The 27322-nt window shown below is 42.4% G+C and overlaps 1 protein-coding gene across 1 annotated transcript; it reads right to left on the reverse strand.

Annotated features, from left to right (window-relative positions):
• Positions 1–330: 330 nt before the first annotated feature.
• Positions 331–16791, reverse strand: zbtb21 (zinc finger and BTB domain containing 21). Its single transcript, XM_034179020.1, has 2 exons — positions 16654–16791; positions 331–4770 (listed from the first exon to the last, which is right to left on the reverse strand). The coding sequence occupies exon 2, from the start codon at positions 4766–4768 to the stop codon at positions 1748–1750; it is 3021 nt and encodes a 1006-aa protein (XP_034034911.1). The 5' UTR covers positions 4769–4770; positions 16654–16791; the 3' UTR covers positions 331–1747.
• Positions 16792–27322: the final 10531 nt, after the last annotated feature.

The following is a 27322-nucleotide window of genomic DNA, read 5'->3' on the forward strand; positions in this document are numbered from 1 at the left end:
TGAGGGTCAAATTAGTCCAGAATAAAGCACAATCCAGAGATGGAGATCTTTAAAACTGTCACGCTCATCATTACAGAGTTACAGAGCTGCAGAAGCATAAATCAGGCTTTACATTAATTAAATCATAAATTGTAAACTATTTTTATATTTATTTTGATAGCATCTGTACCTGGATGTGTTGCTGTATGTAAATGGTAAATGATTTACAAGTGTTGAAAACATAAAATGTTCATTCAGTGGTTCAGCACAGTTGGAACCAAAATGGTGCCATGTTCTGAGTTGCCACCACTCTGGTGCCGCCATTAAGGCACTCTAGTGTAAACGCCACCCACATGTATTTTTTTTTTTTTTTAAACATTCAAACAACCTTCTTTAGTTTGATTTACTACTGTACTGCAGAACATCAACACCATCTCTGCTCTCCTTTTCTTGGCCACTGGGGGCAGCAGCACATATAGGACCAGAAATCACAGCATAGAAGAAGCCACTAGCATAGCATACATTTCTCTGTGCTTGCAATTAATCGCCATTAGCGATGATTAATCGATTATTAAGCAACTATAAAATTGATAGACAGCCATTCTGAATAATCATTTTGTCATAAAAAAACCCAAATTCCCTGATTCAGATTCTGAAATCTAAATATTTTCTGGCTTATTTTACTAGTTTGATTTCTGCTTTCTGGCAGTTAATGGAATGTTTCTGGGCTGTGGACAAAGACAACTGAACGCATCATATTGGGTTTTGGATAACACTGGTCGGCATTTGTCACCATTTTATGAACCTGACAACTGATCAATTATGAAAATAATTGATCATCATAGCGGCAATTTGCATTTGTTTTAATGCAGCCATCAAACTCCTGGAATCTTCTTTGTCACATCTGAAACCCACTGTGCAGCAGAGATGATGAGCTGTTTCGAGGCACTGCGTCAAAAAGCCTCTGCACTGTTTCTTTCCATTGGCCAAAAGCACCACAGACAGCACAGTAGTAAAAACATGCCTTTAATAACTGTTCCAACAGACTTCCCCACTCTGACCTGGGGTTAGCGAATCCTGAACCGAGTATAAACCTTGAACAGGGATAACTAGGCAATACACCGCCCACTGCTATATGATGGCAACATTTAGTTACACCCCCCTCCCCCCCGCCAAAAAAGTTAATTCCTGCCTCCACCCCTGCATTGGAGGTCTTGTTCAGTCAACCACAAAAAGAATAATTAACTAAAACAGTAAAAACAAAAACAAAAAACCAAAGATCAAAAATTCGTCAGTATAAACTTGTAACTATTATCCAAAACATCCACTTTGGAAATATTACTAGAATCCGAGGTCTTAATTATCTTACAACATTTGATTGTGAAAAGGGGCCACCCAAAAAAACCTTCACAAAATTTCCAAGAAATTGCAGCCTCCACAAATTAATGCACTTTTCCAATAATCCATCAAAACCATTCGCCCCCGCCCCCCGACTGGACATTTTTTAAAAATAGAGAAGTACCTCGTTTTTCAAAAACAACTAAAACGATCCAGACTAGTCAACTAAAAATTCAAACAGATATGTCATCGGGGGGATTTATATAATTATTTCTGTCTAAGGGAGAATTCCAGCTCGTTCTCTTCAGAAGACGACGGCCACTTCACTGTACGGTGGAGACACAATAGAAGCGATACATTCAAATTGTTTGCAGACTGAGGTGTTTGATTAAAAAAAACAAACAAAAAAAAACGAGAAGGTGTCCAATGCTTACATGTTGCCGTGACTCTGCTCGTGGCTCCAGAGGCTAAACGCCGTCTTGAAGGTCCTGTGACAGAGTTTGCACATGTACTGTCTCTTAAAGGTCAGTGCAGACAGTGAGGGCGCGTGGTAAAAGAGCGTGTCCGCTTCCTGAGGCCCACCTGGATTCTCCATGCTGTTTGACCTGGACAGAGGGCTGTGGCTGCTGGACTGTCGTTCCAGTTCAGGCCTCATACTCGCTGAGGAGCTACACAGCTCCGGGTTGATGGACTCCTCGCATGCTGTGGCGGCTGCTGGTACCATCTGAGATGATGTGAGGACAGAGGACTGCGGAGAGCGGTGCTCCAGGTTGTGAGGAGTCATGGGAGGGGAGGGGGACTGCGGCGAAGGGTGCCTGTCACCCTCTTTGGCTACGGCTTCGTTCGGAGTCGACATGTGGGACTGGAAGTGGCTCCAAAGGCGGAAGTTGGTCCTGAAGGCTTTGTTGCAAATGTGACAGATGAAGGGTTTGATGTGGCACAGCAGCTCTGTGTGTCGTTCCAGATCTTTGCGAGACGTAAAAATATTCCCGCACTTCTCGCACGGCCACATGCCGGTGTCCTCTAGCCCGGTCCTGCCAGAATCCAAGTTTTCCCTCTCGCACACAGCCTCTTCTATTGGCTCTTCTTTCACTACCAGCTTGCCATAGTGGCCCATGCTCAGATCCTCAGGCCCACAGGATGAGGAGTCTTCGGAATCGTAGATGGGTGGGCCTGATGAGTCACTGTAACTAATGTTTTCTCTCGAGCACCCGGTAGCGAGAGGCACGTCACCAAAAGGCCCATCTTTGAGCATTTCAGGCACTTCTTCATTGCTCTCTTGTTGCTTCTGCTCTTTAGTAGTCATCATGTTGTGGTTGTGGACCTCCACCTGGTGGCGCCATATGCTGAAGGAGGACTTGAAGGTCCGCATGCACTCCAGGCATGTCAGTTTTTTGAATTTACAATGTGCCTCGTGGTCTTTCTTGACGGCTGGGCTTGAGAATCGAAGACCGCAGTAAGGGCATACTGTTGCGTAGCGACAGCCCCGCTCGTGGTCGCCTTGTTCGAAGAGAGAAGAAAGCTTCATGTTACAAAGTCTGCAGGAATAAACACAATCATCTGTGTTCTTCTGCTGAGAAATACTGTCCTGCTCCTGATACAGGACGCTCTCCGCTGCATTGTGCTGATCAGTTTCTTCAACAGGATGCGTCCTCAAATGTTGCCTGTACTGAGACTGGAACAGGAATGCCTTCCCACAGTAAGGACATACAAAGTTTGGCCTCAATCTCTTTTTGGCAAATGTGGTAGAGGGCATAGCCGACTGCTTATTCCGCTTGAGCTTCCAAAGCAAGGCCTTCTTGATTTCTCGCTCTCGCACTATTTCTATCAGCTTCTTTTGCAGTTTCTCGTCCAGTACGGAGGATGTGGAGGATGAAGCCGGGTTCTGTACGACGCCGTGCTGAGTTTGGCAGTGCGTCCATACTTTGAAGTTGGTGTGAAAGCGTTTGTGGCAAATGTCACAAGCGTATGGCTTTTCGGGGTTGTGGTACATGTTCACATGGCGATGCAGTCCAGCACCAGACCTAAAAACCTTCAAACAGTTCCAGCACTTGAAAATCTTGTTCTGAAATTGCTCCTCTGTGTTTTCATTGGAGTCGATCGTAGCATTCTGAGGCACCTCTTCTGACGAGCTCTTATCTTGGTGGTGTGCTTTAGACATTCTATTCTTCTTAAATGGGTACCTTCTGTTGTCTGCTCTCTCTTTTCTTTTCCCAAGAGAACCAATGTCCGGCCTGGAACTTGGGTCATAATGTGTTTGGAAGTCTTTGAGACTGACTGGCAGAGCTTCTTCGACTGTGATCCGGACAATGTCTGAGGGGTCAGCGAGTGGACTGCTGGGCTCATCTTTCACACTTACCACTCGTTCCACCTGAGTTGCGTTGTCATAACTGCTGGGGTACTTTGACCTGAGAACCAGAGGAGGTGATATTTTTGAACCACCGTTGTGATCAGATGATTGTCGCTCAATTGCTTTGGATGCCATTTTAACAACTGACTGCTCGCGGTTTTGCAGCTCCTTGAGTTCCAGTGTCGGCGAGAAGACCGGAACAGGGCTGTCCATGGATAAGGATCTCCGCAGCAGGCTTTTTATGAGTGGCCCGCTCCTGTCAATGGCCTGATTTGGTTTACTGGTTTGACCCTGTAGGGGCACATTGGTGTTATAGAGTAACCGTGGCTCCTCACTCTCCTCTTTATTGTCATGGTCGGAGTCTGGCTGCAGGCTGACGTGCTGCATTTCAGCATCACTGAAAGACACTGAGGATGTCAGCTGCGGTCTCACTGATGTAAAGTCTGATGGGTTTCCTTTGACAATGGAGGCGTATGCGTAGGTGGTCTTCCTTTCAGAAGCATCGCCCTGTTCAGGTGGTTTTCTGGTGATGGATTCAGATGTCCTTGTTGTTTCACGTGAGCTGTAGCCTGAGCTGGGTGGCGATGTCCTCTCTGCTAGATTTCTCTGATAACTGGAGCAAGACATCAGGGAGCTGTCAGTCCGGACTTGGTGCACAATGACACTCGTCTGAACATCATTATCATTCCCCTCTGAGAAGGAAATCCTTTTTCGAGACACACAGTAGGATGCATGCGGCCTTGTTGACAAGATGTTGGTGAGGAAGGGGATCCCCAGGCTGTAGCCCAGCTCCTGGATGGCTGCCAAGCTGCCTTGGTCCACAAATAGTGAGGAGGAATAAATGTAATTCAGAACTATCTCAAAGGCGTCGGGCTCGCAGAAGTCCAGGTTCACAACTTTCAGTGACTCTGCGTCGGCCCGTGTGAACAGCGTCTGGAAATACTCACTGCTGGCAGCCAGAATGTTCTTATGGGCCCGGTACCTCTGGTCCCCCACAACCAGGACCACGTCACACATCTGGCCTCGCAGGCGCTGCTCATTGAGAAGCCCCAAGACTGAGAGGGGATGGAGGGGATTGCTATAATGCACCAGGCTCTCCATGGCTGAAAGACAAGAAGATTCTGTATGAGTTATTCAAAAATGACTACATACTTCCGCAATCCCTATGGATAAATTCACTCCACTGTAGCCAAAATAAAAATACATTTTAATACATTTGTTATAATGAAATATATAAAATCTCCCAAATAACATTAGCCAGCAATTTTAGAAGGTTTCTTTAGTCATAGCATTTGGGAGCACCTGAACGCAGTAATTCACAGTGGATATAACTGTTGATGTGTCTTCAGAACCTCGCTAACATCATATAATGTGATGCTAATGAGCTAATTATAGCATTAAAACTCACTAGGATTACATAACACAATGCTAACGTGCAAACATCAGCATAAAAACTCACTAGCTTTACATAAAACCATGCTAACGAGTTAACGTCAGCATGAGCTGAGTGACATCATTGTGAGCAACAGTATTTATAACTAGCCGAGTTCCCTGTTCTACAAACGGGTAACAGAGAAGAATTTTGGCCATCTCATTGTATATTTCATGTCACTTTAGTTAAGGTTTAGTAAGTTGCACTACACTGTGTGTATGTTGTCATCATTCATTTTCAGAGAGCAATTTGTGACATTCAAGAGACTCAAGTGAATGATAATAAAAGGTGACAGCAGGTCATATCACTGCAATGCTCTGGCATGCTGTACACAGCAGGTACATTTTAAGTGAAAAAATGTGCACTTTAACTTGCACATCACAATGTATGATTTTTTAATAATTTATTTGTATATTACTGCTGCAAATAAGTATTTGAACACCTGTGAAAATGAATGTTAATATTTGGTACAGTAGCTTTTGTTTGCAATTACAGAGGTCAAACGTTTCCTGTAGTTTTTCACCAGGTTTGCACACTGCAGCAGGGATTTTGGTCCACTCCTCCATACAGATCTTCTCTAGATCTTTCAGGTTTGGAGTTTCAGCTCCCTCCAAAGATTTTCTATTGAGTTCAGGTCTGGAGACTGGCCAGGCCACTCCAGGACCTTGAAATGCTTCTTACGGAGCCCCTCCTTAGTTGCCCTGGCTGTGTGTTTGGGGTCATTGTCATGCTGAAGACCCAGCCATGACCCATCTTCAATGCTCTTATTGATGGAAGGAGGTTGTTTGCCAAAATCTCCCAATACATGACCCCATCCATCCTCCCTTCAATACGGTGCAGTCGTCCTGTCCCCTTTGCAGAAGAGCACCCCCAGAGTATGATGTTTCCACCCCCATGCTTCACGGTTGGGATGGTTTTCTTGGGGTTGTTCTCATCCTCTAAACATGGTAAGTGGAGTTGATTTCAAAAAGCTCTATTCTAGTCTCATCTGACCACATGACCTTCTCCCATGCCTCCTCTGGATCATCCAGATGGTCACTGGTGAACTTCAAACGGGCCTGGACATGTGCTGGCTTGAGCAGGGGGACCTTGCTGCCCTGCAGGATTTTAAACCATGACAGCATCATGTGTTACTAATGTAATCTTTGTGACTGTGGTCCCAGCTCTCTTCAGGTCATTGACCAGGTCCTCCTGTGTAGTTCTGAGCTTTCTCAGAATCATCCTTACCCCACAAAGTGAGATCTTGCATGGAATCCCAGACCGAGGGAGATTGACAGTCATCTTGTGTTTCTTCCACTTTCTAATAAATAATCATAACAGTTGTTGTCTTCTACCAAGCTGCTTGCCTGTTGTCCTGTAGTCCATCCCAGCCTTGTGCAGGTCTACAGTTTTGTCCTTGATGTCCTTAGACAGCTCTTTGGTCTTGGCTATGGTGGACAGGTTGGAGTGTGATTGATTGAGTGTGTGAACAGGTGTCTCTTATACAGGTAACAAGTTCAAACAGGTGCAATTAATACAGGTAAAGAGTGCAGAATAAGAGGACTTCTTAAAGAAAAATTAACAGGTCTGTGTGAGCCAGAATTCTTGCTGGTTGGTAGGGGGTGAAATACTTATTCTATGCAATAAAATGTAAATTCATTTTTTAAAAATCATACATTGTGATTTCTGGATTTTTTTTTTTTTTTTAGATTATGTCTCTCACAGTGGACATGCACCTAAGATGAAAATTTCAGATCCCTCCATGATTTCTAAGTGGGAGAACTTGCAAAACCGCAGGATGTTCAAATACTTATGTTCCTCACTGTACATTAGTCCACAAATAAATTAGGTATTCATACGGACACAGATTGTAAGAAATCTATAAAGGGTCACCAAATATTCTGAAATAATGACAGATTGTCCTTCAATAGCTACCTTATATTGATAATGAGTATATCTCATTTACATTCATTCTAAAATTTGCTAGTAGTAAAATTGTAAAGATAACTGAAGTTTTAAGAGTGTCCATAATAAATATTTAAGAAACTTAAAGTTTATGAGCAACTTCACCTGTTATTGCTCAAGCACATTGTAAAAACTGATACTATGGAGTTTGATGCGGAAGAGTTCAGAAAGATACAATTGGAATGTTTTGATGACCATTTACAGTTGGCGATGAAAGACCTGGGTGTTAACTTTGTGTTAAAGTCAGAAAAAGAAGCTGCACTGAAAGAGATCTGTCTGGGAAGAGACACATTCTGTGTTGTTGCTCCAACGAGAGCGGCACCCTGAGCAGGGTGGCAAAAGTAGTCCGGCAAGCTCAATCTGTGGGTGCGAGCTGTCCCACAGTTCCATAATAGCAGAGATATCGGTCCAATGAGAGCGGCACTCTGAGCAGGGTGGGTACTGCTGGTCCTTCCCGTGATGTCAGAAGTAACTTTTTTGCGGTGATGAGGAAATGAGCTTCTGCTGTGCTGGAGTAAGTTTTCTGGATATCTGAAATGTACCCAGATTAATTAATAAAGGTTCTGGTGACAGTGTAGTATTAAAAATTCTTGACAGTGTATTGAACAAATCTGACCAGTAGGTGGCAACTTTGGAGCAGGAAAAACAAGGCCTGAAAGAGCGTTGCATCAAAGGACTGACATTTATCACAATTTAGTGAGGCATTCGAAAAAATATTATGAATCTCTACTTTAGAATAATGAAGTCTATATATTATTTTGAATTGAATTAGACAGTGTCTGGTGTTGTTGGAACAAAAGTGTACAGTTGTATGCAAAAGTTTGGCCACCCCTGATAATTTTCATGATTTTCCTTTATAAATCATTGGTTGTCTGGATCAGAAATTTCAGTTAAATATATCATATAGCAGACAAACACACTGATATCTGAGAAGTAAAATTAAGTTTATAGTATTTACAGATAGTGTGCAATAATTATTTAAACAAAATTGGGCAGGTGCATAAATTTGGGCACCCTTGTCATTTTATTGATTGGAATACATTTAACACTAATTATTGGAACACAAAATTGGTTTGGTAAGCTCATTGACCCTTGACCTCTTACACAGGTGAATCCAAATCATGAGAAAGGGTATTTAAGGTGGCCATTTGCAAATGTTTCCCCTCTTTGCATCTCTTCTAATGAGTAGCTTCTAAACAACTCTCAGATGACCTGAAAACAAAAGATTGCTCAACATCATGGTTTAGGGGAAGGATACAAAAAGCTATCTCAGAGATTTCAGCTGTCAGTTTCCACTGTGAGGAACATAGTGAGGAAATGGAAGACCACAGGCACAGTACTAGTTAAGGCCCAAAGTGGCAGGCCAAGAAAAAGCTCAGATAAGCTGAAGTGAAGGATGGTGAGAACAGTCATAGTCAACCCACAGACCTGCTCCTAAGACCTACAACATGATCCTGCTGCAGATAGTGTCTCTGTGTATCGTTCAACTATACAGCGCACTTTGCACAAAGAGATACTGTATGATGCTGTAACGCAGAGGAAGCCTTTTCTGCATACACACCACAAACAGAGTTGCTTGAGGTATGACAAAGCACATTTGGACAAGCAAGTTTCATTTTGGAATAAGGTGCTGTGGACTGATGAAACTAAAATTGAGTTATTTGGACATAAGGGGCGGTATGCATGGCTGAAAAAGAACACAGCATTCCAAGAAAAACACTTGTTACCCTACAGTAAAATGTGGAGGTGGTTCCATCATGCTATGGGGCTGTGTGGCCAGTGCAGGTACTGGGAATCTTGTTAAAGTTGAGGGTCACATGGATTCCAGTCAAAATCAGCACATTCTTGAGAACAATGTTCATGAATCAGTGACAAAGTTGAAGTTGTGCCAGGGCTGGATCTTTCAACAAGACAACGACCCTAAACACTGCTCAAAATCTACTAAGGCATTCATGCAGATGAACAAGTACAATGTTCTGGAATGGCCGTCTCAGTCCCCAGACCTGAATATTATTGAAAATCTGGTGTGACTTTAAGTGGGCTGTCCATGCTCGGAAACCAACAAACCTGACTGAACTGGAGATGTTTTGTAAAGAAGAATGGTCCAAAATACCTTCAACCAGAACAACCAGTGACTTATAAAGGAAAATCATCAAAGGGGCCCAAACATTTACATACAACTGTATGTAAGTGATTCTTCCCAAATATCACCAGGAATTTGGATACCCATATGCTTCTGTCTGTCTTTAAATTTATTAGAAGAGGGGGAGGCAATAGTTAGTAGTTTGTTGTACGAGGGCTGTCAATAAAGTAATGGTCCTTTTTATTTTTTTCAAAAACTATGAATTTCATTCATGTTTTTACGTCAGACATGCTTGAACCCTCGTGCGCATGCGTGAGTTTTTCCACGCCTGTCGGTGACGTCATTCGCCTGTGAGCACTCCTTGTGGGAGGAGTCGTCCAGCCCCTCGTCGGAATTCCTTTGTCTGAGAAGTTGCTGAGAGACTGGCGCGTTGTTTGATCAAAATTTTTTCTAAACCTGTGAGACACATCGAAGTGGACACGGTTCGAAAAATTAAACTGGTTTTCAGTGAAAATTTTAACGTCTGATGAGAGATTTTGAGGTGAGACTGTCGCTATAAGGACTTTTCACGGTGTGAGACGTCGCTCAGCGCTCTCAGGCGGCGTCATCAGCCTGTTCAAGCTGAAAACCTCCACATTTCAGGCTCTGTTGATCCAGGACGTCGTGAGAGAACAGAGAAGTTTCAGAAGAAGTCGGTTTCAGCATTTTATCCGGATATTCCACTGTTAAAGGAGATTTTTTTAATGAAAGACGTGCGGACGGATCCGCGCGTCGGGACGCAGCCGACGCGGTGCGGCAGCACAGGAAAAACACCTCCGTGTTGATAACCATTTGTAAAATCCAGGCGGCTTTTGATGGCTTTCAGTGGAGTGAGTATATGAGAAATTGTTTAACAGGCAGGACATGTTCCAACTTGTCCTTAAGGCTTTCAACAGAGGTGTTTTTCCTGTGGCGGCTGCGTCGCGGCGGCTGCGTCCCGACGCGCGGACCCGTCCGCACGTCTTTCATTAAAAAAATCTCCTTTAACAGTGGAATATCCAGATAAAGTGCTGAAACCGACTTCTTCTGAAACTTCTCTGTTCTCTCACGACGTCCTGGATCAATAGAGCCTGAAATGTGGAGGTTTTCAGCTTGAACAGGCTGATGACGCTGCCTGAGAGTGCTGCACGACGTCTCGCACCGTGAAAAGTCCTTAAAGCGACAGAATCACCTCAAAATCTCTCATCAGACGTTAAAATTTTCACTGAAAACCAGCTTAATTTTTCGAACCGTGTCCACTTCGATGTGTCTCACAGGTTTAGAAAAAATTTTGATCAAACAAAGCGCCAGTCTCTCAGCAACTTCTCAGACAAAGGAATTCCGACGAGGGGCTGGACGACTCCTCCCACAAGGAGTGCTCACAGGCGAATGACGTCACCGACAGGCGTGGAAAAACTCACGCATGCGCACGAGGGTTCAAGCATGTCTGACGTAAAAACATATGAATGAAATCCATATAGTTTTTGAAAAAAATAAAAAGGACCGTTACTTTATTGACAGCCCTCGTATATATTAGAGATAAATTTATCTTTATGTGGGGGTGTGTTTAAACATTCGTCAATTATAGTCTGCGGTTCTGTTTCAAAACTTGGCATGTTTTCGTACATAGTCCCTAACTTGCAAGTATCTAAAAAAAAAAAAAAAAAATATATATATATATATATATATATATATATATATATATATATATATAAATTATTACTGTATAGTTTAAACTTTGTCTGTAGTTGTGCGAAAGTAGCAAATTTACTCTCAATATACAGGGTGTGAATGCAACATATTCCTAGTCTGCTCCAATCACAAAATGTCAAATCGAGATTAGGGGGCAAAAGATGGATTTTTCGCAATTGGTAAAGAGAGGGGCATTGACTTGTAAGTGAAGTAGGGCTGCCACAAATGACTATTTTGATAGTCGACTAGTCAACGATTATTTTTGAGATTAGTCGACTAGTCAGATCATACATAATTTCCTAAATTAAGGCCTGCAGCATTTTCCGAGAAACGTCGGGATGAAAACATGAACATTTCCAAATCAGTGACTATTTCTTAGACTTCATTTACATCAATCATTCAGAAATACAAATAGTGTAGTACTTTATAGTAAATCTGTGTCAGGTAGGCAGTTCTCAAAAACTAAATGTCCATGCTGGAAGGACACAAGTGAGGGAAGCCACCAACACACAACTCTGGAAGAACGTTTGGCTTCTCTGAGTGGAGAAACTGGGAATAGTGCAACATTTTTATTTTTATCTTCATTTTACATACAGTCCCAACTTTTTCTGATTTGTGGTTGTTTCTGTTGCATTTCTGAAATTAGAAAAGTGCTATAAAGAAAAATGTGAACATTTTATTGTGTTTTAAAACTTTGTGGAGCAAATGCAAACACCAAACTCTTATAAAGAAGGAAAAAAAATACACAGATGTGCAGGAAAACTTTGATATAAACTGAACAGAACAATGCAGGCTGATTTGACTCCCCATATTTTTGTATAAATAAATCAGAATAAAATAAGAGGTAACTCACTTTGAAATAATTAAAACATATAGCTGCAGCTTATAATAACTTTGAAAAATAACAAAAATCAGCAGCTTGTATTTTTATTCTGACTCCAGTTCATTTTAGTGTGATGAAGTCATTTTTTTCCTCATCAGTCACGTTTTGTGCTTGAACACGACATTAAGCTCAAGATTGAACAAATACATACCTTTGGAAAATAAACAGCTGTTAAAGTTCAGCTTTTTGTGATCTGTGCCTCTGAACATCAGCTTCTCCACAGCAGGGTTTTTTTTAACCTATGAATGCGTAATTTTTCCTCAGTTCATTTATATATTCTCATTTTTTAAGGATTTTTTAAGGATATTTGACAGTTTATTTCATCTCATGATCTCATAAATTCAGTATACGACGCGCACATGGTGTGAACAGGTCAGTGTTGTCAGAAAAACACCGGTAGAGAAAGAGCAGAGAAAAGTAAAGGCAGTTCCACTTTTTTTTTTTTTTTTTTTACATGTTCACTCGGGTTAAAATCCTCTCTCTGCTCCGCGCTCGCTGTGTCACGTGCACTGATGGTTCTCAGCAGAATGTAACGTCTCCTGCCTCCGTTTGCCGTCTGCAGCAAGTTGACTCCACACGCGCGCGCGCACACACACACACACACACACACACACACCAACAGCTCCTCCTAAAACTGCGCATTTTAGACAGCGTTGAACAGACGGCCACTGTTTTAATCAGCCGTCTTATCCAAGTTTGAACATTCAAATGACGGCAGGACGGCTTGCTGCCTAAAACTATGAATTGAGAGAAAAACAAAGACTTAAATAAAATAAATGACTCGTCGACGGTTTCATTAGTCGACGTTGTCGTGACTAGTCAACTAGTTGTGGCAGCCCTAAAGTGAAGTATGATTTAACCCCTTAACGCCTATTGTCGCATATATGCTACGATATTTGACTCAAATATGCAACATACCAAATTGACCTGTATGCCCGTTGTCGCAAATATGCAACATACCTTTATTATTATTATTATAACATTATAACATAAATTACCAAAATACCAAAATTACTATTTAATTTTTTGTGCAAAAGTGTAATTAATAATCTCAACATTATTTACCATCTACTTAAAGGCAAAAATGCACACAAAACATTTTTTTATATACAGCTATATAAATTCAGGCGTTAAGGGGTTAATTTGCTTCCAAATGCGGATTAAGTTATACATTATTGGATTCTGTCTATATTTTGATTTGTCAGGAGAGGCTGGCGAAAGTACAAGGGTGGCAGCTGAATATGGATCACAGTCTTCCAGTTCTATAGCTAGCCAGGTGGGGACGGTGTTAGGAATGATATTAAAAGTCAAACTTTTAAAGGCACATGCCCAGTAACACCATTATTAAGCTTGGAAGGGACAGGCCCCCGTTCAGCTTAGATTTAGTAAAGTGTTTTTGGGTGATTCTCTGAGTCCTGTAATTCCACAGGAAAGGTTGGATAATAGAGTCAATTTTCTTGAAGAAAAAAAAAAAAAAAAGATTTTGGTCAGAAATACGGGAATATTTTGAAATAAATATATTTGTGGTTGAAAAAATCATTTTGATAGCATTTATGTTCCTGAGTAATGATGTTGGCAGAGTTTTCCAAAACTAAATTTTGTTTCTCAGTTTATCCAGTACCGGTGAAAAGTTGGACTATATGAGAGGAAAATTTTTTGTAATCTCAATGCCTAGATAAGTGAATTTGTCAGTGGATACTTTAAAGAGGAATCTTGCTGGAGTTGTTTGGGGGAAGGAGTGGATTGGCATTAATGTGCTTTTGGTCCAATTTATACAATAACCTGAAACTATTCCAAAAATTTTGATTTTGTCAAGAACAAATGGTATCGAACAATGGGGTTTAATCACGTATAATAAAATATCATCTGCATATAATGAAATTTAATTAATTGTGGTCTTTGTTTGATAACCATGTATTTGGGGATCTAAGCGGATACTTTGTGCAAGGGGTTCGATAGCGAGAGCAAAAATTAGTGCTGACAAAGGGCAGCCTTGGCACATTCCTCTAAACAAATGAAAGGATGCAGGATGTTGATTTGTGTGAATTTGTGCTTTAGGATTTGTATACAAGAGCCTTACCCGATTTATAAACCTATCACCCAAGGTAAATTGCTTAAGTACTTCAAACAAATATTCCCACTCTATCTGATCAAATGCCTTTTCTGCATTGAGAGTCAAAATAGCTAGATTATTATGCCTTTTTCTGTTGGTATATAAAATATTAAACAGTCGGCGTAGATTAGATGTTGAGCTTCTGTTTGTTATAAAGGTAAGGTTGGTAAGGTTAGACCTTACCTGTGTGAAGCGCTTTGAGGCAACTCTGTTGTGATTTGGCACTATATAAATTCAAATAAATTGAAATGGAATTGAAATAAAGCCAGTGGATTAATGTATTCAGTAAAGGGTTTAATCTATTTGCTCAAATTTTGCATATATTTTATAATCTATATTTAATTGGGAAATTGGACAGTATGAGCCTACATTTAATTCATCTTTACCTTTTTAAAGAAGAACTGTGATTGTTACCCGAGTTAGTGTTGTTGGTAGGGTACCATTCAGTTGAGCTTGTTTATACATTCTATGAAGAAACAGTGTAAGAATACTACTACATTTTTGGTAAAGTTCAACCGGTTAGCCATTGGGACCGGGTGCTTTCCCACTTTTAAGGGACACAATTGCTTTTTGTATTTCTGTAGTGTGAATATCAGTATTAAGTCTATTTAAATCCTGAGCAGAAATTCTAGATAGGTTACAGTTGTCTAGAAACTTGTTCATTGTATTAGGATCAATATTACATTTTGAAGTGTACAAATCGGAATAAAACTGTAAGAACCTCATATTTATCTCCTTTGGTTTTATAAAACCAAAAATTTGGTTTTTATAAAAAAAAAGATTGATTGATTAGCGTATTTCCCTTGTCATCTCTAATTTTATGAATGCTTCGATCTGCTTCTATTTCTCTAAGTTGATGAGCTAATAATTTGTGTGGTTTTTCTCCAAACTCAAAATATTTTTGTTTATTAAACATAAAAGCTGATGTAATTTTCTTTGTGAGAAGTTGATTAAGTTGGTATTTTAGACTGGTTATTTTCCTGTGTAGGTCGGAGGTAGGTTTTAATGCATTTTCTCGATCTAACTGTTGTATCTGTTCTTCGAGTCCTTTACATTATATTGTATCTGGAGTATCATTTATAACTTTATTTGAGCCTCTAAATTCACAGAACTCCTTTTCTATCAATAACTGAGGATTTAATCTCCAAGATCTGCTAGGTGGGGCCATACCTTCCAAATATAAACAAAATGTTAGCGAGCTGTGATCTGAAATGATATTTTGTATTTGTCATGAATGGGGCCAAAAGAAAGTAATCAATTCTGCTGTAAGAATTATGAACTGGTGAGAAAAAAAACAAAAAAACAAAACACTAATCTCTACCTATTGGATTGATAGAACCCCATAAATTTATTAAATTCATGTTTCTGAGGTATGAGTTAAAAAAAATACTTGAATTACTTTTGGGGATTTTATGGGTTGATGATCGATCAAGAGGTTTGTTGAAATCTCCACTTATTATTAATTTAGTCTGTGACACATTGGGAATTAAACTGAAGACGTTCTTAAAGAATGCTGGATTATCTATGTTAGGTGCGTAAAAATTGACTAGAGTTAATCATGTGTTGTATATCTTCCCCGAAACAATAACATAACGGCCGTCTGTCAACTATTGTGGAATTATGGAGAAAGGGTATCCCTCTCTTTACTAAAATGGCTGCACCCCTTGCTTTCGCAGAAAAGGACAAATGATATACATCTTTTACCCATTGTGCTTTCAGTCTATTATAAGAATTACTTTTACCTCCGCCAAGGAGGTTATGTTTTCGGTCAAGTTTGTTTGTCTGTCTGTTTGTAGGAAAACTCAAAAGGTTTTGAACGGATTTTGATGAAATTTTGTGGAGTGGTTGGAAAAGACAAGAGGAACAAGTGATTAAATTTTAGTGGTGATCCGGATCACGATCCGGATCCAGGAATTTTTTTAAAGGATTCTTCACCAATGCGGGATAGGGGGAATTTTGACATTCTAGTTTCTAATTCCACAAAAACAAGGTAGAAAGGCTTGAAAAAAATTAGGGTGTAACATAGTCAAATGTTCTATCAAACAACAAAGTTTGGTGATGATCGGATCCGGATTCCGGATCTGGTGATCCAGAATATGCAAAAATATAGGGAAAATAGAAAATGTGTCAGTGTGAGGTGACAAATGAAGCTAGAGATGCACAACTAACACCAAATTGTAGCTGAATCTGTACTGGTGTTATCAGATTTGATGGAGCTAGATCCAGAAGAAAACCGCCATTACCGAAAAATCGTTTTTATACAATAACTTTTGAACTAATAAAGACATAAAAGTGATTCCAAGTTCTAGTGGTATGTTTTCATGGTCAAGGATGTCAAATATAAAGGAAAGAAAAGTGTATGTATCAAGGAGGGAATCTCTTTAGGGTCAGTGGCCCTATGGCCTTGTTTAGAGAAGTGTTTCATAAATGTTAAAAAATTCATATATTTGCAGTTTAGTTGAATAATAATTGAATTTTGTCTCTTATTTGTTTTTGTCTATAAGCACATGCAATATCAATATCAGTGCTCAGATGACAGTAGCTTCTGGAAAAGGTGCAAGTTGCAATAAACTGTGATGCCAAGCGTTAAGGATACATGCTATCCAGTCACAGCAGGTGAAATTGTTTTTACTACAGAGCAAACATCATTGTTAGACTTTTTTAGGTTCAATGATTCCACGGCATGTAGATGTTATGGCGTCAGTGACCCCATGACCTTGGCGGAGGTTTGCACTCTCTGAGTGCTTCTAGTTTAGATGTGTCTTGTGGTGCAAGAAGATTATGTCTGAATGTAGTGGGTTTAATTGGTTCATGATTTTACCTCTTTTCACAGGATTGTTTCCGCCCCGTATGTTCCAGCTAGTAAATGTCAGTCCTTTAACATTCTGTGTATCTGTCAATCACAAAAGGAAAAAGAGTTGGCACACGAGTAGAAAATAGAAATCGGATATCTATACAAATTATAATAAACAGGATTTGCTTCCATAGTGTAAAAAGCAATATGACTCCAGATAATTGAAAACACAAGCACACTGAACAACAAATAAATAAATAACATTAACCCTAAACACACCCCAGGCTAACACTGACGTAGCCACAGGAAAGTGGCTAGCGGGAAGGAAGAGGGGAGACAAACAAAGAAAAAACACACACACAGCAAATAAGAAGTAAAGCTTCCCTGTCTGAGTAACTTAACTCTCTCTGAGGGTGTCATCAAGCTTAAGTATAAACACATGGCCGACTTCCAACATGAAAATTTTAAAAAACTGCACAGGTATAAGTGAAATATCTTTGGCTCATTAACACAATTGAAGTCCGATATAAAAGACTCTCCGCCCCTGTATCTCATAATGTTGTCTGACCACAGTTTAACGTGGTGTAAAATAAAAGTGGTCTATCCAAGTGGGGGATATGGGATACGACACATTAACCGTTTAACCGCTACGACTCGCTCCAGATTATGTTGTTGCCGTGAGATGCTCAGCATACTCCTTGGCCTTCTGTGGGTCAGTAAAGGATCTCTGGAGGCCATTGCGGGTCACCAGAAATCTTGCGGGATAAAGTGGACCATATCTGATGCTGGGTTGGTTGCGCAATAGCTGCCTGGTTCTGCTGAATAGCGCCCTTCATTTTGCCACTGATGGAGGGTAGTCCAGGAAAAGCTTTATATTTTTCCTTGATATTGGAGGTTTTTTTTTTTTTTTTTAAAACAGAGAATCTCCTCCAGAACATGATGATAGTGGAGCTGTATTACGAACAGGAGCAGGGGCTCAGAGGGACTCAACCACTGACGGAGGGTTCTGTGGGCCCAGTCGAACAGCGCCTCGTCCAGGCCGAGGACGTCTTTTAACAACGTGGGAATAAAGTCCCTCGGTTTTGTCGTTTCCAGGCCCTCACAGATACCAGTAATCCCAATGATGTTTCTTTGCGGTCTTCTTTCTAAATCTTCATTCCATTGTTTAAGCGTATCAACATCAGTTTTGAGGCCAGCCACTTGTTGCTCAAGTTGGCTAATGCTATCAGAGTGAGAAGTGGCGGCCTCCTCCAAATCAGGGACTTTATCCTGTAACATCTGGGATTTAGCTTCAAACTTAGCAATGGATGCTTCAACAATATTGTTAGCTGCAGTGATTTCTCCTCTCAGGTCGTTGCATGTTTCACGAACGCCTCATTTTCAGATCAGAAAAGCCGGAGGTAGAGGGAAGCGTGTGTCACATTTTTTATTTTGCTTCCATTACAAATTAAAGTTAGAATCACGCTTCCCTCTACACGGGTCTTGAGCTTTTGGCTGAAAATCAGAACTAGTCACAAAATCTTGAATATTCAGGCTCCGTCTAAACTAGATAACCTTTGATTTCCTTTTTACTTGCTTTTTTCCAAAACCCCTGTGCTGAGTCTATTTCTAAAATAACATCTGTATTGCTGTTAATAAGACCTTTTAGAAAATATGTACTTTGTTGGGTCTATTCCTCATAGTAAAGGCACAGTTTTACCACAAACTCCATTCAGCTGAAATTGGAAAAAAAGAAAAAAAATGTTTTTGGAAAAAATTGAAAAGGCATGTCAAAAAAAAGACGCTGGAGAAGTCAGGAAAAGGCCAATATTTCAATGAAATGGTGTAATTTGTGCTGCCATGAAGTATTTTGGTCTGGCCTTGCACGTAGAAAACCTTTTATTCATGTAGTCATCGATTCTGATATCTGTTGATTTTACTACAAACCCCATTCAGCTTTATATATAAAATAAAAAAAGGTTCTTAGAAAAATTGAGTAGGGTAGGGAATGTCCACTGAGGAGTTGTAGATTGCATGCCAAACAAAGATACTTTATAAACGGACAGAAGGCCAATATTTCAATGAAATGGTGCCATTCTGCCATGAACGACAAAGTTTTTTTTTATTTTTTATTTTTTTAAATTGACATCTCATCTCATCGTGCGTAAAAACCGATTCGCTTTGGAAGCGAGACAAAGGAACACCTCTGTTTTGGCGTGTCAGAGGACAAGTTTGGACATGTCCAGCTCTCCACAATTTCACTGATACTTACTGGACTGGTAAGCATTGAAAGCCGAGATAGACATGTCCAAACTTTTCCTCTGACACGCCGAAACGGAGGTGTTCCTTTGTCTCGCTTCCAAAGCGACTCGGTCGTGACGCGCGAAGCCTCCGCGCGGCTTTCCATGACAAAATCTCTTGTTAAAAGTGAAATCTGCCGGAAAATGGCTGATGTCCAGCTCTTGTGATAACCAGAGAAAGAGCACACGACGGTCTCGTATCCACAGAGCCATCTGTTTAGAAATGGTCCGGTGGCTTGTGCCGCGTCCTCGCAGCTCGGAGCGTGGCACGCTGAGCATCCTTAAAGGGGTCCTTAAAGCTATAGTAACAGTCCTTATTCTCTGTGAAGCCCGGGAAATTTTCACCGAAAGCCAGATAAATTTTTCGAATGGTTTCCAGGTGCCAGTCTCTAACAGCTTCTGAAAAACTTCTGATGGGAAAAAACCCCAAATCATTCCGCCATTTCCAGACAATGAAAATCCATCGACGGGGCGGGACCACTCCTTCCACAAGGAGTGCTCACAGGCGAATGACATCACCGACAGGCGTGGAAAAACTCACGCATGCACACAAGGGTTCAAGCTTGTCTGACGTGAAAACATATGAATCAAATCCATATAGTTTAAAAATAAATAAAAAGGTACGATACTTTATGGACAGACCTCGTACCTATTGCTGGGACTTCTGTTGGTGAGCAATGGCACAGGTAGCAAGTTGCGGGCTCTCGCTGACTGTCTTTTTTTTTCTTTTTTTTTTACCTGTCAATACCCCATTTTGGAGAATATATTTATTTACTTTTATTTTTGTTAGTTGGAATGTGAAGGGGCTAAACCATCCTGTAAAATGTAAAAAAGTATTTTCACGTCTGAACCAGCTCAGGTCTGGGGTCATTTTCCTGAATAAAACTCATCTGAAAGATCAGGATCATTGGCGGTTCAGGAAATGTTGGTCTGGGCAGTGTTTGCACTCGAATTTCAATGCAAAAGCCAGAGGTGCTGCAATACTAATTAATCAAAATATTCCTTTTGTAGCCTCCAGCATCTTCTCTGATAATAATGACCATTATATTATTGTGTCAGGCAAACTTGGTGATAAACCTGTGGTTCTCGCTAATGTGTACGCACCTAATTTTGATGATGATCAATTTTTGTCAGAAAATCTTTTCTCAGCTTCCCGATTTGAATTCTCATTCTTTAGTCTCGGGAGATTTCAACTGTTTTATGGATGCAGTACCAGACCGGTCGTCTTCTAAATCTGTCTAAATAAATCTGCCATATACATCAAATCTTTCCTTAAAGATTTTAGTGTCACTGACCCATGGTGTTTTTTTGTATACAACTGGGAGGGATTATTCTTTTTTCCCCCCCATGTGCACCACACTTATACCCGTATTGATTACTTCTTTATCGATAATCTTTTACTTCCAAATGTTAGATCTTGCAGTTATGAAAGCATAACAATTTGGAATCATGCCCCTCTTGTTCTTGAAATGACAGAGTGATTTGGCGAAAAAGCACTGGAGACTGGATCCATTGTTGCTTAAAGACGAGAAATTTGTTTCTTTCAAACTCTTGGTCTCCAGGCTTTTTCACTTCTAAGCCCAATAGCAAATCACCTGGTCGCGCCATCAGCTGGCTTTCGAGATTGGCATGTGAAAGGGGTAAAGTGCTTTGCAGACGTATATTCAGAGGGACAATTTTCCAGCTTTTCTGAACTGGCGCCTGATAACTTTTCGGTTTATACAACTCCATTTCTTTTATTTGCCTGGACATTATGTTTATTTGAAGCACATACAGCACTGAAAGCTGTATTCAATAAGTTGTTTCTATTACTCAGCCAAACATTATTATTTTAGGAGGTTATTTCTGTAATGTCTATACTGTAAAAAAAATTGTAAAAAAAATATAATTCTGTAAATAATTCTGTATTCTGTAAAAAAAAAAAAAAAAAAAAAGCATTATTATTATTATATATATATATATATATACATATACACACACACACACACACACATATACGAGGGCTGTCAATAAAGTAACGGTCCTTTTTATTTTTTTCAAAAACTATATGGATTTCATTCATATGTTTTTACGTCAGACATGCTTGAACCTTGAATGTGGAGGTTTTCAGCTTGAAACAGGCTGACGACGCCTGCGCGACATCTCGCACCGTGGGAAGTCCTTAAAGCGACAGTATCACCTCAAAATCTCTCAGCCGTTAAAATTTTCACTGAAAACCAGCTTAATTTTTCGAACCGTGTCCACTTCGATGTGTCTCACAGGTTTAGAAAAAATTTTGATCAAACAAAGCGCCAGTCTCTCAGCAACTTCTCAGACAAAGGAATTCCGACGAGGGGCTGGACGACTCCTCCCACAAGGAGTGCTCACAGGCGAATGACGTCACCGACAGGCGTGGAAAAACTCACACATGCGCACGAGGGTTCAAGCATGTCTGACGTAAAAACATATGAATGAAATCCATATAGTTTTTGAAAAAAATAAAAAGGGCCGTTACTTTATTGACAGCCCTCGTACATACACACACTCAACAAAAATATAAACGCAACACTTTTGGTTTTGCTCCCATTTTGTTTGAGATGAACTCAAAGATCTAAAACTTTTTCCACATACACAATATCACCATTTCCCTCAAATATTGTTAACAAACCAGTCTAAATCTGTGATAGTGAGCACTTCTCCTTTGCTGAGATAATCCATCCCACCTCACAGGTGTGCCATATCAAGATGCTGATTAGACACCATGATTAGTGCACAGGTGTGCCTTCGACTGCCCACAATAAAAGGCCACTCTGAAAGGTGCAGTTTTATCACACAGCACAATGACACAGATGTCGCAAGATTTGAGGGAGCGTGCAATTGGCATGCTGACAGCAGGAATGTCAACCAGAGCTGTTGCTCGTGTATTGAATGTTCATTTCTCTACCATAAGCCGTCTCCAAAGGCGTTTCAGAGAATTTGGCAGTACATCCAACCAGCCTCACAACCACAGACCACGTGTAACCACACCAGCCCAGGACCTCCACATCCAGCATGTTCACCTCCAAGATCGTCTGAGACCAGCCACTCGGACAGCTGCTGAAACAATCGGTTTGCATAACCAAAGAATTTCTAAACAAACTGTTAGAAACCGTCTCAGGGAAGCTCATCTGCATGCTCGTCGTCCTCATCGGGGTCTCGACCTGACTCCAGTTCGTCGTCGTAACCGACTTGAGTGGGCAAATGCTCACATTCGCTGGCGTTTGGCACGTTGGAGAGGTGTTCTCTTCACGGATGAATCCCGGTTCACACTGTCCAGGGCAGATGGCAGACAGCGTGTGTGGCGTCGTGTGGGTGAGCGGTTTTCTGATGTCAATGTTGTGGATCGAGTGGCCCATGGTGGCGGTGGGGTTATGGTATGGGCAGGCGTCTGTTATAGACGAAGAACACAGGTGCATTTTATTGATGGCATTTTGAATGCACAGAGATACCGTGACGAGATCCTGAGGCCCATTGTTGTGCCATACATCCAAGAACATCACCTCATGTTGCAGCAGGATAATGCACGGCCCCATGTTGCAAGGATCTGTACACAATTCTTGGAAGCTGAAAATGTCCCAGTTCTTGCATGGCCGGCATACTCACCGGACATGTCACCCATTGAGCATGTTTGGGATGCTCTGGACCGGCGTATACGACAGCGTGTACCAGTTCCTGCCAATATCCAGCAACTTCGCACAGCCATTGAAGAGGAGTGGACCAACATTCCACAGGCCACAATTGACAACCTGATCAACTCTATGCGAAGGAGATGTGTTGCACTGCATGAGGCAAATGGTGGTCACACCAGATACTGACTGGTATCCCCCCACCAATAAAACAAAACTGCACCTTTCAGAGTGGCCTTTTATTGTGGACAGTCTAAGGCACACCTGTGCACTAATCATGGTGTCTAATCAGCATCTTGATATGGCACACCTGTGAGGTGGGATGGATTATCTCAGCAAAGGAGAAGTGCTCACTATCACAGATTTAGACTGGTTTGTGAACAATATTTGAGGGAAATGGTGATATTGTGTATGTGGAAAAAGTTTTAGATCTTTGAGTTCATCTCATACAAAATGGGAGCAAAACCAAAAGTGTTGCGTTTATATTTTTGTTGAGTGTATATATATTTTTAAGAGGTTATTTCTGTCTCCCCCTTGAACTGCCACTTTATCGTGGTTGGGGAGTTTGCGTACCCGGATGATCCTAGGAGTTATGCTGTTGGGGGCTTTGTGCCCCTGGTAGGGTCTCCCATGGCAAACAGGTTCTAGGGAACTGGTTAGACTAAGGGCAGTTCAGAAGCTCCCATGACCAGTATGAAATCAAGGACCAAGACGTCGCCCAGAATGGCAGGGCCGGGGCCCCAACCAAGAGCCAGGCCTGGGGTTGGGGCTCGCGTGCGAGCGCCTGGTGGTCGGGGCCCAGCCCGAAAGAGCAACGTGGGCACACCCTCCTGTGGGTTCACCACCTGCAGAGGGGGCCATGGGGGTTGGGTGCAGAGAGGACGGGGTGGCGGTCGAGGGCGGGTGGCCCGGCAGCCCGGTCCGCGCTCACAGCCTCTGGCTGTCGGGATGTGGAATGTCACCTCGCTGGGGGGGGAGGAGCCTGAGCTTGTGAGGGAGGTTGAGAGGTACCGACTAGAGATAGCCGGGCTCACCTGCGCACACAGCTTGGGCTCTGGTACCCAACTCCTGGAGAGTTGCTGGGTGCTCCACTTTTCTGGTGTTGCCCACAGGGAGAGACGGTGGGCTGGGGTAGCATTGCTCATTGCTCCCCAGCTCAGTCGCCATGTGTTGGAGTGCACCTCGGTGAACTAGAGGGTCGCATCCCTATGCCTTTGGGTTGGGGACAGGTCTCTCACTGTTGTCTTGGCCTACGGGTCGAGTGGCAGTGCAGAGTACCCGACCTTCTTGGAGTCCTTGGGAGGGGTACTAGATAGTGCTTCGACTGGGGACTCCATTTTTCTCCTGGGGGACTTCAATTCCTACGTGGGCGGCGACAGTGAGACCTAGAGGGGAGTGATCGGGAAGCACGGCCTCCTTGATCTAAACCCAAGTGGTGTTCAGTTGTTAGACTTCTGTGCTAGCCACAGTTTGTCCATCACGAACACCATATTCGAGCACAAAGGTGTCACCAGGCACCAGGACACCCTGAGCCGAATTTCGATGATCGACTTTGTTGTTGTATCATCTGATCTTCTACCACATGTCTCGGACACTTGGGTGAAGAGAGGGGCTGAGCTGTTGACTGATCACCACCTGGTGGTGAGTTGGATCCGGTGGGAGGGGAGGAAGCCGGTGAGACCTGGCAGGCCCAAACGTATCGTTAAGGTCTACTGGGAACAACTGGTGGAACCCTCTGTCAGCGAGGTCTTCAACTCCCACCTCCGGGAGAGCTTCTCCCAGATCCCGGGGGAGGGTGGAGACATGGAGTCCGAGTGGACCATGTCCTCCACCTCCATTGTCAATGCGGCCACTCTTAGGGTCTCTGATGCCTGTCGCGGCGGCAATCCCAAAACCCGGTGGTGGACGCCGGAAGTAAGGGATGCCGTCAAGCTGAAGAAGGAGTCCCGTTTGTCTTTGTTGGCAGATGGGACTCTGGAGGTAGCTGACAGGTACCGGCAGGCCAAGCGTGCTGCAGCCTGTGTGGACCTAACCCTAACTCGAGTCTGGGAGGAGGAAGCAGCTCTCCACCAACACTGTCTACGGTGTGGGTGGGGAGCTGTTGACCCTGACTGGGGATGTTGTCAGGCGGTGGAAGGAATACTTCGAGGATCTTCTCAATCCCATCGTCATGTCTTCCGAAGAAGAAGCAGAGTCGGGGGACTCAGAGGTGGACTCATCCATCACCCAGGCCGAAGTCACCGAGGTGGTCAGAAAGCTCCTCGGTGGCAAGGCTCCTGGGGTGGATGAAATCCATCCGGAGTACCTTAAGTCTCTGGATGTTGTGGGACTGTCTTGGTTGACACGTCTCGGCAACGTTGCGTGGCGGTCGGGGACAGTGCCTCTGGATTGGCAGACCGGGGTGGTGGTCCCTTTGTTTAAGAAGGGGGACCGGAGGATGTGTTCCAACTACAGGGGGAAATAACACTCCTCAGCCTCCCCGGTAAGGTCTATTCCAGAGTACTGGAGAGGAGAATTCGACCGATAGTTGAACCTCGGATTCAGGAGGAGCAGTGTGGTTTTCATTCTGGTCGCGGCACACTGGACCAGCTCTACACCTTCCTTTGGGTGTTCGAGGGTTCATGGGAGTTCGCCCAACCAGTCCACATGTGTTTTGTGGATCTGGAGAAGGTGTTCGACCATGTCCCTCGAAGCACCCTGTGGGGGGTGCTCCGCGGGTCCTTTGCTAAGGGCTATCCTGTCCCTGTACGACCACAGCAGGAGCTTGGTCCGCATTGCCGGTAGTAAGGCAAGCCTGTTTCCAGTGCACGTTGGCCTCCGCCAGGGCTGCCCTTTGTCACTGGTTCTGTTCATTACCTTTATGAACAGAATTTCTAGGTGCAGTCAGGGTGTAGAGGGGGTCCAGTTTGGGACCCACAGAATCTCGTCTCTGCTGTTTGCAGACGACGTGGTTCTGTTGGCTTCGTCAAATCAGGACCTTCAGCATGCACTGGAGCAGTTTACAGCCAAGTGTGAAGCGTCTGGGATGAAAATCAGCACCTCCAAATCCGAGGCTATGGTTCTCGATCGGAAAAAGGTGCTTTGGTCCGCACTGCCGGTATTAAGGATGCAGCAGTGCAGTAATGCAGCATCAGCAGCTGCTCGTGCGCTTAGTATTTTGTATTAAATATAACAATATGAGAGCAGGAATGACAATCCAGTCCTTCTGTACATGTGGCAACGGGTAGATGAATCAAAATGATGATATAAAGAGCTGTTCTGGAAGGAAGAATTCACGTTGTGGATCAGTGATCAGCTGGTGGAATAACCGCACATGTGAGTCAATGCGCACGTTCACACGCACTGATTAATTTACTGCTCTGATATACAGCCGTGTTCAGAATAATAGTAGTGCTATGTGACTAAAAAGATTAATCCAGGTTTTGAGTAGATTTCTTATTGTTACATGGGAAACAAGGTACCAGTAGATTCAGTAGATTCTCACAAATCCAATGAGACCAAGTATTCATGATATGCACACTCTTAAGGCTATGAAATTGGGCAATTAGTAAAAAAAAAAAGTAGAAAAGGGGGTGTTAACAATAATAGTAGTGTGGCATTCAGTCAGTGAGTTCGTCAGTTTTGTGGAACAAACAGGTGTGAATCAGGTGTCCCCTATTTAAGGATGAAGCCAGCACCTGTTGAACATGCTTTTCTCTTTGAAAGCCTGAGGAAAATGAGACGTTCAAGACATTGTTCAGAAGAACAGCGTAGTTTGATTAAAAAGTTGATTGGAGAGGGGAAAACTTATACACAGGTGCAAAAAATTATAGGCTGTTCATCTACAATGATCTCCAATGCTTTAAAATGGACATAAAAACCAGAGACGTGTGGAAGAAAACAGAAAACAACCATCAAAATGGATAGAAGAATAACCAGAATGGCAAAGGCTCACCCATTGATCAGCTCCAGGATGATCAAAGACAGTCTGGAGTTACCTGTAAGTGCTGTGACAGTTAGAAGACGCCTGTGTGAAGCTAATTTATTTGCAAGAATCCCCCGCAAAGTCCCTCTGTTAAATAAAAGACATGTGCAGAAGAGGTTACAATTTGCCAAAGAACACATCAACTGGCCTAAAGAGAAATGGAGGAACATTTTGTGGACTGATGAGAGTAAAATTGTACTTTCTGGGTCCAAGGGCCGCAGACAGTTTGTGAGACGACCCCCAAACTCTGAATTCAAGCCACAGTTCACAGTGAAGACAGTGAAGCATGGTGGTGCAAGCATCATGATATGGGCATGTTTCTCCTACTATGGGGCCTATATATCACATACCAGGTATCATGGATCAGTTTGTATATGTAAAAATACTTGAAGAGGTCATGTTGCCTTATGCTGAAGAGGACATGCCCTTGAAATGGGTGTTTCAACAAGACAATGACCCCAAGCACACTAGTAAACCAGCAAAAACTTCGTTCCAAACCAACAAAATCAATCAATCAATCAATCAATTTTTTTTTTTTATATAGCGCCAAATCACAACAAACAGTTGCCCCAAGGCGCCCCATATTGCAAGGCAAGGCCATACAATAATGATGTAAAACCCCAACGGTCAAAACGACCCCCTGTGAGCAAGCACTTGGCTACAGTGGGAAGGAAAAACTCCCTTTTAACAGGAAGAAACCTCCAGCAGAACCAGGCTCAGGGAGGGGCAGTCTTCTGCTGGGACTGGTTGGGGCTGAGGGAGAGAACCAGGAAAAAGACATGCTGTGGAGGGGAGCAGAGATCGATCAC

The sequence above is a fragment of the Thalassophryne amazonica genome, chromosome 9 (genome assembly GCF_902500255.1).
Source record: "Thalassophryne amazonica chromosome 9, fThaAma1.1, whole genome shotgun sequence".
NCBI classification, from domain to species: Eukaryota; Metazoa; Chordata; class Actinopteri; order Batrachoidiformes; family Batrachoididae; genus Thalassophryne; species Thalassophryne amazonica.

Bases quoted from the DNA above. Each gene is read 5' to 3' on its own strand.
- zbtb21 (XM_034179020.1), bottom strand. From the start codon at position 4,768: ATGGAGAGCCTGGTGCATTATAGCAATCCCCTCCATCCCCTCTCAGTC.